This window comes from Leptonychotes weddellii, chromosome X (assembly GCF_054177405.1).
Source record: "Leptonychotes weddellii isolate Sample4059 chromosome X, ASM5417740v2, whole genome shotgun sequence".
Taxonomy (NCBI): domain Eukaryota; kingdom Metazoa; phylum Chordata; class Mammalia; order Carnivora; family Phocidae; genus Leptonychotes; species Leptonychotes weddellii.
Genome location: NC_138385.1, coordinates 56,965,988 through 56,977,168, shown reverse-complemented (window position 1 = coordinate 56,977,168; position 11,181 = coordinate 56,965,988). Strand labels below are relative to the sequence as shown.

The 11,181-nt window shown below is 41.2% G+C and overlaps 1 protein-coding gene across 7 annotated transcripts in view; it reads right to left on the bottom strand.

The window, feature by feature from the left end:
- Window positions 1-11,181, bottom strand: part of HDAC8 (histone deacetylase 8) — a 214,312-nt gene that overhangs the window by 140,137 nt on the left and 62,994 nt on the right. For 6 of the 7 annotated variants that reach the window (XM_081808656.1, XM_081808658.1, XM_081808660.1 and 3 more), the window contains 2 exons: window positions 9,514-9,591; window positions 8,806-8,914 (listed from right to left, as the gene is read on the bottom strand). In XM_081808656.1, the coding sequence (XP_081664782.1) occupies window positions 8,806-8,914; window positions 9,514-9,591 (187 nt within the window). Of the gene's footprint in view, window positions 1-5,747; window positions 6,600-8,805; window positions 8,915-9,513; window positions 9,592-11,181 lie in introns of those variants that run through there. The other variant, XM_081808663.1, reaches the window with a different exon arrangement.

The window sequence follows — 11,181 nt, the reverse complement described above, 5'->3', positions numbered from 1 at the left end:
GATGTAAAAGTTGGGTATTCATCCTTTCTGATGGCTGAGTAATATTCCATTGTATGTGTGGACCACATCTTCTTGATCCATTCATCCGTTGAAGGGCATCTCAGCTCTTTCCATGGTTTGGCTATTGCAGACATTGCCGCTATGAACATTGGGGTGCATAGGGCCCTTCTTTTCACTATATCTGTGTCTTTGGGGTAAATATGCAGGAGTGCAATTGCTGGGTTATAGGGGTCTGTTCTTTGGTCCTTCTTTGGAGACCAGTGGGTATGCCTCTTTCCTGATAGTGCAGTGGGTAACAGTGCACAGAGAGCAGAGCTCAGCCCAACTTAGCATCGGGCCTTTTTGTCAGGTGGGGGACACCAGACCTGACTTAATCTCTGTATGGTCCATGTCAACAGAATACACCGAGGCAGCTCATCAGTGCTGGCAGCTGCTGGGTGGAACAGCAGTGTCAGGCGCGGTCATGCAAAGCTATAACATGTGAAAGCAAAGCCTAAAGGGTAGTTTTTCTTGGCTTGACTGAAGGGACAGAGCAGTGATAAGATAACATCAGAGGGGGGAGACTTGGGATGGGGGTAGGGGGTACATCGTGGACAGCAGCTGAGAGGGGTAATATGAGTTTGATGTCAGAACATTCTATCAAGTACAGATATGGTCAATTTTAGAATTCTTTTCAGAGCAGCCCTGCATGAAAGGGTATAATTCCCAAGATTTCCATTTATGAGCATGGTCTTCCTGTTTCTGGATAGTTTCAGAGCATGTTCTAGCATCAGAACCTATTAAACTGCTGTGGAAGAATCAGGTCACTTTCTCCAGGGCATAAAGATCATTCAGCACTAAGAATAGAGAAGGAAAGGTGCACACCGGACTGGCAGAACCAACCCACAGAATTCCAGATTGGCCTCCTTGACTTAAATGAAAAAAATATCACCTGTGAAGACTGCTGGAGTAGGGGGCTGTCATGGAGTCTGGGCTACTTGGTGCAGGAGTTTAGGAACTCCTGGTCATGAAAGATACTGGCCAAGAGGGAGAGGAGACGAATATAAGAACTGTCCCTCTAACCACCTGGATTGATTGATTTATTTAGATTTATTTATTTTTAAAAAGATTTTATTTATTTATTGGTCAGAGAGAGAGAGAAAGAGAGAACACAAGCAGGGGGAGCGGCAGGCTGAGGGAGAAGTAGGCTCCCCTCCGAGCAGGGAGCCCGATGTGGGGCTCGATCCCAGGACCCCGGGATCATGACCTGAGCCAAAGGCAGACCCTTAACTGAGCCACCAAGGTGCCCCTAAGCACCTGGATTTAAAGCTCAAAGGATCAGAGAGGGGAAAAAAAAAACCAATTCTCCACTGCAACCCTAACTAAGTACTGGGGACAGGCAGGGTGAGCTCACTGACAGAGGGTACAGGACAATTTAGATAATTGAGGTCAGTATCCTCCCTCCAAATTACCCTATATTCATAGGCACTTGATATCTTTTGAATGTAATATCTTAAAAGACACATCAAACTAGGAACAATAAACGAATGGCCCATTTTGGCCTCATTTTCACCTGTGGCTAATGTTAATAGCAAATTTAATTAGTGTCTGAGTCATCCCTCTTCCAGAAACAATAGGCAATTTTACATCTGCCATACCACACATAGAGGCAGGATAGAAGTTTACCAAATAGACCCAAAGCACTTAATGCAAATATCTTACTTATAGAGGGCTGAGATCAAAGTGTAAGGCTTAGAAAATGAAGTAGCAGATTCTGTTGCCTTTATCACTGGGCCAAAGTGAGCTAGGGATGATCAGGGTGGTGAAGCTATGACCCAGCTGAAGTGGGGGAGAAAAATTTTGTAAAGAATTTTTACCAGCTCTCAGATTGTGATAAAAATGTAAGTAAGGCTATCTGAATATCTGTTCTTTTTTTTTTTTTTAAAGATTTTATTTATTTATTTGAGAGAGAGAGAATGAGAGAGAGAGAACACCTGAGAGGGGATAGGGTCAGAGGACGAAGCAGACTCCCTGCCGAGCAGGAAGCCCGATGCGGGACTCGATCCAGGGACTCGATCCAGGGACTCCAGGATCATGACCTGAGCCGAAGGCAGTCGCTTAACCAACTGAGCCACCCAGGCGCCCCTGAATATCTGTTCTTAAATGCAGATTTCTAGAGGATTCTTCCCTTCTCATCAATTGAAAGAGAATTTCAAAATATTTGTATTGCTTAAAATATTTATGTATGAACACGTACTTGTATAGCTTTTGCCACATCACCAAGCCCAGAGCAGTAGGCTGTAATTGTTGGGTTCTCTTTCACTGAGAATCTATCTACCTGATTGTAAAATTGAATGATAAGGAGTTTGGAGTCCCAAGTGGAAGATAAATTCTAGATGATTTATCATTACAATGAAAGAAAAACCTATCATCATTAAAACATCTCTTCTTTAAATATTAACATTAAAAGTCAATAGTGAATGGAAACATTTCACTTAAATGTCCTTTAGCGATGTCTCTTGGTTCTCATTCCATCGGTATGGATGAATGGCTGATAGCACGGATGAAGAATCTCTACCCTACACGTAGATAGGGCCTTCTGCCACGACCAAGAGATGATATAAATTATGCCTACAGTTGCAAAAATGCATAATGTTAAAAGTCTTTAGCAATACCAATCTAAAGAAACACATGTGAAACGGATATAATTCCACGAGAAGACCTCTATAAAATGACATGTGACACTCTTTACTTTTCTAAAGCAGAAAGTCAGAATTTTCTCCATTGAAAATAAAGGAAAAAGCAGATTTATACAATCTCCATGTTTCCAAACTTTAATTAGGAATTTAAAACCCAAGAAGTAAAATCTGGCAATAGTTATTCTTGTTTTCTATCCATAAAATTACAAATGAATTCCTCAGGATCAGGAGATTCTATTTTCCCCCAAAAAACCCAAGTTGCACTTTCACAAACATAAACACGACGAATTATGTATACTATAAATCATGTGGCTCATATGCATAAACTTAAATGGTTTCTTTTTAAAGGGGTTTTCTGTAATCCCCTGAGATAAAATTTTCCAAGAAGTCTTGGGGATGGTATTTTTGCCTTGTGAAAAAAAATTCATACTTGTAGGTGACACTTCAGGGACATGGTAGCTGATGGTTAACAGGCAACAGATGTGGATTTAAACTCTGGCTTCACCACTTACTGGTTGTGTGACCTGAAGCAAATCAACTTTTCTAAGCTCTAGTTTTCTCATTTGTAAGATGAGAATTAGAATACCCACCTTTGTAGGCATTGTAGATTATATGTTGCTATAAGGATCAAATGAGAAGGATCAAATAAATGTTTCGTGCAATTCCTGACATAGGCAAGTGCTCCCTTGGAGCTACGCTCCAGGGTGGGAGCCTAATCCATCTTGTTTACCACCGTCAGTACCTAGATACGGTGCCGGCATAAAGCAGATGCTCAACAGATATTTGCTGAATGAATGAATAAAACCGTGTTATTATACTTAAACATACACAAATCCCCTACTTGCATGGTAGCTCCCCCACTTTACTTTTTTAATGTTTTAAAAATCTTGTAAGATGACTTGAGGTGCTCAGTTCTTTCGTAGGGAGGTCAGAGTGGCTTCAGAGAGGTGAATTCTGGCTCACACAATAAACATAAACTACTGAGACATTACATTAAGTATTAGTGATGCTTTTTTCTCTTCCTTGTTGGATAGCCGTGGAGCTCAGTATAGATGGACAAAAGGAATTCCCCAAAGGAATAAAAACTTAGGCTTAGGGACGCCTGGGTGGCTCAGTCGATTAGGCATCTGACTTCAGCTCAGGTCATGATCCCAGGGTCCTGGGATCGAGCCCCGTATTGGGCTCCCTGCTCAGTGGGGAGCCTGCTTCTCCCTCTCCCTCTGCCTGCCGCTCTGCCTACTTGTGCTCTCTATCTCTGTGAAATAAATAAAAAAAATAAAATCTTAAAAAAAACCCTTCGGCTTAAATGAGCTCTTCCTTTAATGAGCTTGCTGTTGCCCTAGAGAACAAGTTCTTTCTGGGTAGTTTACTCTGGTTAGCCCATGCACAGGACAATTAACATTTGCAGTTAGCAGTTGAAGAGTTATAAAAAATTATTTACAATAGAGTAGTATAATATTTCTCTCATAAAAGAAAGGAGGAAAATATTAAGGTTTTTTTTTTTTTCCACTTCAGGAATCTTTAAATTTTTCTTTAGGTCAGTGGTCTTTGAGGGGTAAGAAAGGTTTCTTTCAATTTTGAGCTACAGAAGATAAGCCACAGGACTCAAGGTAAATAGGCCAAGGACTGAATACAGGTAGATTTTTACTTTAATAAACTACTATTAGGAACCCTAGTTCAGCAGAATGAGATTATTTCCTTGGTTGGGTTGATAGCTCTTATGAGCAAAGTTTTGCATATGTGGATATAAAGACTGCTATTGCATGAAAAGTCCTGTTTAATAGAGCCTTTCATTAGTCCTGTTCATTGTGAAGTTTGTTTAACAATGTGTTTTTCTTTCGGTGAAATATTTATGCAGTGTCTGTACTTAATTATCTTACCAAGTTAATAGTTGAATATTGTTAATAAAATGTGAGGGTGTTTTTTCCAAAATGTTGAACTGTCAACTTCAATATATTTTGTATCCATACACACTATATATATATATATAGCTTTCCTATGAGGTATATACTAATTTGATATTTAGTAAAGGCTGTTTTTTGGCTGTTAGAGCTATAAAATGATAGGTAGGATAAAAACTAAGAAGTTTAAGTACAACCCTGAATTTCTTCTTCAAACTACACATATGTCATAACAGTTCACAGTGGGCAAGTGGTTTGGTCATTTTGCAAGATTTGAGGTTTCAGGGCAGTACCCTACTATTTATCAAAACCTCTCTTGAACCCACAGCAAGGAAGTACGTGTCATTGTCCTTCTGTCCCATAGTCTTTAACTATAAATGCTCCCAAAGTCATCAACGCAATGTTTTAGGTAATAGCTTAAACATTATTAAGACTATCTCATTGCATTCAGATGCAGTTACAGAGCAAGAACAAGTTAAACATAGGCAGAGCAGTATTTCCTCCTTCAGATGACATAGCTTGGAAACCAGCAAAACCCTCCCTTTGGCAAAACAGCCTTCCTCTTCCAGCAAACTTTGTGTGTATGTGTGCATGTGGCCAAGGAGGGGGAGTGGGCTTTCATGTAAATCAAGAATATAACCATCGTCTCTCTACTGGGCCCACAGCTTCTATCTGAAGGAGGAGGTGTGCTTACAAGAATGATGTTGATATTCCTTTATGCTAGTTAAAACAGGGTTCTACTTATAATACCAACTCTAGTAGCTCCCATGAAAATTATGGGAAGCTTTTGGGAATCAGTGACCCTTGCCCTTCCAAATGAGTATTGAATGACCTAGGTATCTCTGACTGAGATTATCTTGCATATAAGATGGAACCCAAGGTCTTTTGGTGCTGAAAATGTCTATGTAGATTCCTTATCTAGTCTATTCAAAAAAAAAACCCCTAAGCCCCCCCCCCCCATTTTTTTTATTAAATTAAGAGGGTGTGCTCAGGGTGCCTGGGTGACTCAGTCGGTTAAGTGTCTGCCTTTGGCTCAGGTCATGATCCTGGGGTCCTGGGATTGAGCCCCACGGCAGGCTCCCCACTCAGCGGGGAATCTGCTTCTCTTTCTCCCTCTGCCCCTCCTCCCGCTTGTGCTCTCTCTCCCTCTCTCTCTTTCTCTCAAATAAATAAAATCTTAAAAAAAAAAAAAAAGAGGGTGTGCTCAACCTTAAGATGAAATCATTAGTCAGACTAGCTGGCAAAGTCAAAAATGCTATAGCAGAGGAAAAAGCCATACAGGAAGAAAGGATAGTAAAGGAAAAAGGACTCATGAATCCCACAGGGAGAGGCAGTTCAGGAGCAAACTAGAAGTTGAGTGGCAAACGAAAATTAGAGCATCTTTTAAGTGAACCAGTAATAAGAGATCTTTTATTTACCAGAGGTAAGGAGCGAGCCAGAAAATCAGTGGGCTCATGGAACACGAAGGATTAAAAGGAGACAGCAGATACACTGCACGACTTTTTTACATGAGTAAGCCATTCCTGTGTTGACTATATCTTTTGAGGTAGGCAGATGGGTCAGCGAGCATAATGGAAAAAGGGCAAGAGACTCTGCTCCCCAGCAACAAACTACAAGCAGTCAAAAACATAATGACTGGACCTAAGTGATATAGTTACCAGGGCTGAACCTCTGCAAAACTATTTAGTTGGCAAAGATTGTTTTGGTTTTTTGTGCCTCTTTCCCTCTACTGCTCCACTAACCCAATTCTTGCTCCTCTGAATGCTCAGGGTGCTCGTGCTCTTAAGCCTTTCAAAACTTGCTATGGAGAAAGCATACGTCCCTGGCAGAGTGAAAGTTAGGAGGAGGGGTTGTGGCAAAATTCCACTTTAAAAACCTATTTCTCATTGTAGAATAAAACTATATTTCCTGTTAAAGGAATTTCAGGCAACAGATGGGAGAGGTGTTTGGGTCAGGAAGCCTTCCTGGCACCCTTGGAATCAGAAGTGCCTTCACATAACGCCTTGACCAGACTTGACTTCTGAAAGAAATCAAAGGGGACAATTATTGTACCTCTCATGAAAACCTGGAACCTGTTATTCTGGATGATCACTGTGTAGATTGGTGGTGTGCCTCCATGACGCAAAAGGGGCCCTGGGAACTATAAGGTGATGAGTGTCTGGTACTTTAGTAAGCAAGCTGGGAGAATCTTTAATCAGTGCTGGCCTCCTGTACACTAGGGTGGGGGCTGCAACATGATTTCTGTAAAGGGAAATCATATATGTGATCGCCTGTGGATCTTTTCTTTGGGGCTAAATTCACTTTTTATTTATTATTTATTTTTAAAAAGATTTTATTTATTTATTTGACAGAGAGATAGACAGCCAGAGAGCACAAGTGGAGGGAATGGTAGAGGGAGAGGAAGAAGCAGGCTCCCCACCGAGTAGGGAACCCAATGCGGGGCTCGATCCCAGGCCCCTGGGATCATGACCTGAGCTGAAGGTAGACGCCCAACCAACTGAGCCACCCAGGTGTCCACTAAATTCACTTTTTAAATGCTTCTAATTAAGTCTGATACCGAATCTATATTGAAACAGGAATTACTATGGGATTAAACATTTTTTTTTTTTTGTCCTGTAGTAGGAACTGGTTTAGAGAGAGAGAGAGAGAGAGAGAGAGAGAGAGAGAATATAAGGGAGAAACAGACATTATGCTCACGGAAGGAGGGTGAGTAGTAGATTTCCTTGGGAATGGGCACTCCCCAGGTCGGCAGAGAATACTCAGCTTTTCTAGTCAGTGAAATGCCAAAATGATAGGGGATAAAGGTAGATCTCCAGAGGGTTTTATGATTGGCAGATGGGCTTCAATAGGGGCATATGTAAGGTAATTTATTTAGGGAAGGCCAGGTACTACAAACTCTCCCTGCAGGATGATGGGTGCTGACTTTTCAATTAAGGCCCAGGAAAAAGCAAGCTCTAGGAAACCCTGTGGAGAGAGCACTGAAGAGAAAAACCGAGTTTCTTGCCATGGTAAAAAAAAAAAAAAAAAAAAGGACAGCAAAATGTTGAACACTCTCGAGAAGGGGATTAAAAGAAAAACAAAATAATTCTCCTTTTACACAGAACCACAGGATATCTTCATTGGTAAAGTTACATAAGCAGCTCTGATCTGCACATCTCAAGAAGGACAGAACAGAGCCTGAGGGGAACAAAGAAAGGCAATTAAAACCATCAATGGCAGGCTCCAAAAATAAAGGCCTTTTCAGTCTGACAATACAGAGGTAGCCAGGGGACATGATCAAGACCATGAAGAGGCTAGAGCTGCTGCATGATAACTTGGCTTGCCAAATCTCTTGAGCTAAGAGGCACCTTTGAAGCATCAAGTTTTTATTTTTTAATACTTCTGCTTTGTTTATACAACCGCTGGTGATGATGGCCAACGTGGGCTCCTTTGGGGAGTCCCCGTTTCCACCAGAGGGTGGGCGAAATCTGAGCTGAGTGGGCTAGGAATCAAAAGCACCTCCATCCCCATTACTTACCTTAAGTAATGTTGACTTGCTGACTTCTAGTCAGACTTCCTTTCTCTACTGCCGATGTCAGCAGTGAATTTGTACCTGACCAATCGCAATTTTTATGCATATGAGTTTACCCCTCCCCCCCACCCCGTTCTGTAGGGCTTTTCAGTCCCAATGGTCTACTCGTCCTCGTTGGCACCAAACTGTCTTCCTAGAAGCGGCTGTAATTTGATCCTTAACCACAGTGTAAAAAGAACAGATTTCTGACCCCAATTGTAACGCAAAGGACAGAACTCAAGAACTCGTAATGAAGAACTTTCTAATATTCACACCAGTGGGTGGAAGCAGATCTCCATAATGGGAAGCGGAAATGAACCCTCGCAGGCTAATGGAATGAAATACATGCAGGTTTTGGCTAAGAAAGTAGCAGACAAGGGATAACCCAGGCCAGCTCAGAAGCTCTGCTCTTGGAATGACCTTAATCAGATGGGGCAGCAGGTAAGATCAAACCAAGAGTGTGGCTCTGTTCTAAACGCTCAGCTCTCCTAAACAAGTGATGGCAACCTGATCAATTAAGTACAACGATCAGTGTACAAAAGCTACATAGGTATACAGTGGCTCTTTTTTTTTTCCCCAAATTGTTCCTTGACAACAAGAATTCTGTAAGATTGGGGGTCCTTTCATCCTACAGAAATGCAATCCACTTGTTACTGGCCCAGTGTTACTGCCATACCTTTCACAGATGTGGTAATACTTCTCATCCTGTATGCCGTCCTGAATGGGCACATTTACACTGTAGTACCGCCCCTTCCCTAGGCCAACATCAGACACGTCACCTGTTCCTGTGAAAGAGAGGAGCACCAGGAACAGTTTTAAGAACATGAGCATTAGAAAACTTGAAGGATTCTCTGACAGGACTTCAGGACAGTAAAAGGTCAAGTAGAAGAATGGTCCTGGATTAGCGATGATTTCTGAGGGAATGAAATTAAGAAAAATAATACAGAGAAGTAACTGCTGTAAACAATGTTGGGGAAAGAGGAAAACCATAAGAAAATGGAAAAACCTTAGTTTCCACTTGGCTAGATCAAATTAAAGAACAGAAAAAGGTGAACTGCTTTGCTTGACTTTCCATATGTCTTGGATTGATATAATATTAGTATATCATTGCACTTATCAGGACGTTAGGAGTTACAAAGGGTATCTGATAGGACAGGAAGTATAAGTGAGCTGTCTATTGACAGTCCATAAAAGTCATCTGGAGAAACAGTAGTTCATTCCTCCTATCACTGTCGCCTGAAATGACCTGTGTTAAAATGTTGCACAGAGTAACACCAATAAAGTACCAACAGCATGGAACTATCTAAATATGAAACATAAGCATGTATAGAAGAGCTGTAGCATGTCTTCTTCAAATGTAATACTGAGCACACAGATTACTTGCCTGGGAAAAATCCCGGGGAGAATTTGTGCAGGGACACTGTCATGACTTTGGAGGTGAAACTGAAGGCATCTTCTACACCTACCAGAGGAAAAAAAAAAAAAACAGCAGAAGAATCACTTTATATATGCAACTCCCGTTTGCAACAACTGAAATGCTAGGAAGCAGCTGTGGGAAGTAAGAGGGAGGATAGCAATAATAAAGCTACCAAGCTGAGGAATAAAAGGAACAAGACCCTCCAGTCTTTGATCTCTGTTGTTATAGGATGAGGTAGAACTCTGGTCCCAAGTGAAGTTTTGGGGTTCCTTTTCAAATGCATGGCAAGTTATAACTTGACTTGCCCTTTCCAAGCAACAGGATGTCCAGGCTCCCTTAGACAACCTCTTCTAGGACGCCTGGGGGGCTCAGACGGTTAAGCGGCTGCCTTCGGCTCAGGTCATGATCCCGGGGTCCTGGGATTGAGCCCCGCGTTGGGCTCCCTGCTCGGCGGGGAGTCCGCTTCTCCCTCTACCCCTCCCCCTGCTCGTGCTCTCTCTCTCTCTCTCACAAAAATAAATAAATAAAATCTTTTTTAAAAAAGAAACAAAACAAAAAACCTCTTCTAAAAGGTGTGGAGGGCTCGAGCTCAGAATCGAAGCATTATCAATAGGGAACTGGCACCATCTTGGAAGTTTTATGATCTGTTTTGTTTCAGTGGTTCTAGTTAAATTCTTGGGATTTTTTTTTCCCCAAAGAAGTACAATGTGGCAATCCTCTGCAATATATGACTAATACAAACATTAGGCATCATGTAGTGAAAACCTAATTATAAAGTGCTTCTCTATGATATAGATTTGGTTATAAGTGCCGATCACCCAAAGTCTAAGCAGCTTAGAGTATATCTTTCTCACCAAAACAAGGAAGGCTAACAGTCCTGGTGCATCCCTTAATAGTACCTTTATAACAAAGTTTTAAAGCTTGAAGAAAGAAGGTTGGGGGGGGTGCTTTTCTAGAAAGGTGTCTCCTTTCCATTTAAACAGAGGCAGAAAATGAATACAGGTTTGGGAGATGGAAGATGTAGCTCTTACAAGCCACTACTTATTTCAGATAAATGCACTGCCCACCTCCACATCTTTCCTCCCAGAATCACATATTGTCATGCTATATTCAGATAGTCCATTTGTAAAATGGAAGGACTATTAGCAAATTCATGTACTATCCTCTTCTATACTTCAAATAAAGAAACTGTCTCTGTGTTTACTTAATGCTTTCAGTCTTCATTAGAGGCCAAAAGAGACCTTAGAAAAATATTAACTGTATTTGTGTATCACAGGTATGTTTGAATTTCCCAAGCCTTATGTTTTGCCCCAGGGAGGCAGTTAAAACCAGTTAAAGGCTCCAGGCACAGGCATTAAGTAAACAAAATAAAACAAAACAAAACATTAAAATCGCATTTTAACTTAGAAACTGAAGTATAAACAAGGACAATTCATAAAAATCCTGATTATTTCTTGATCCACAAAGGTGGTACCAATTTATCCTTCTATCGGTGGTGTATGAGGGTTCCCATTTTCTCACACCCTGACTGTCAATGGGTGTTATTCTTTTTAAACTTAGGCAGAAAAAAGGATCTTGTTTAGTTTGCGTTTCTCTGAGTGTTAGAGTGTTGAGGACCTTATCGTATGTTTAGTA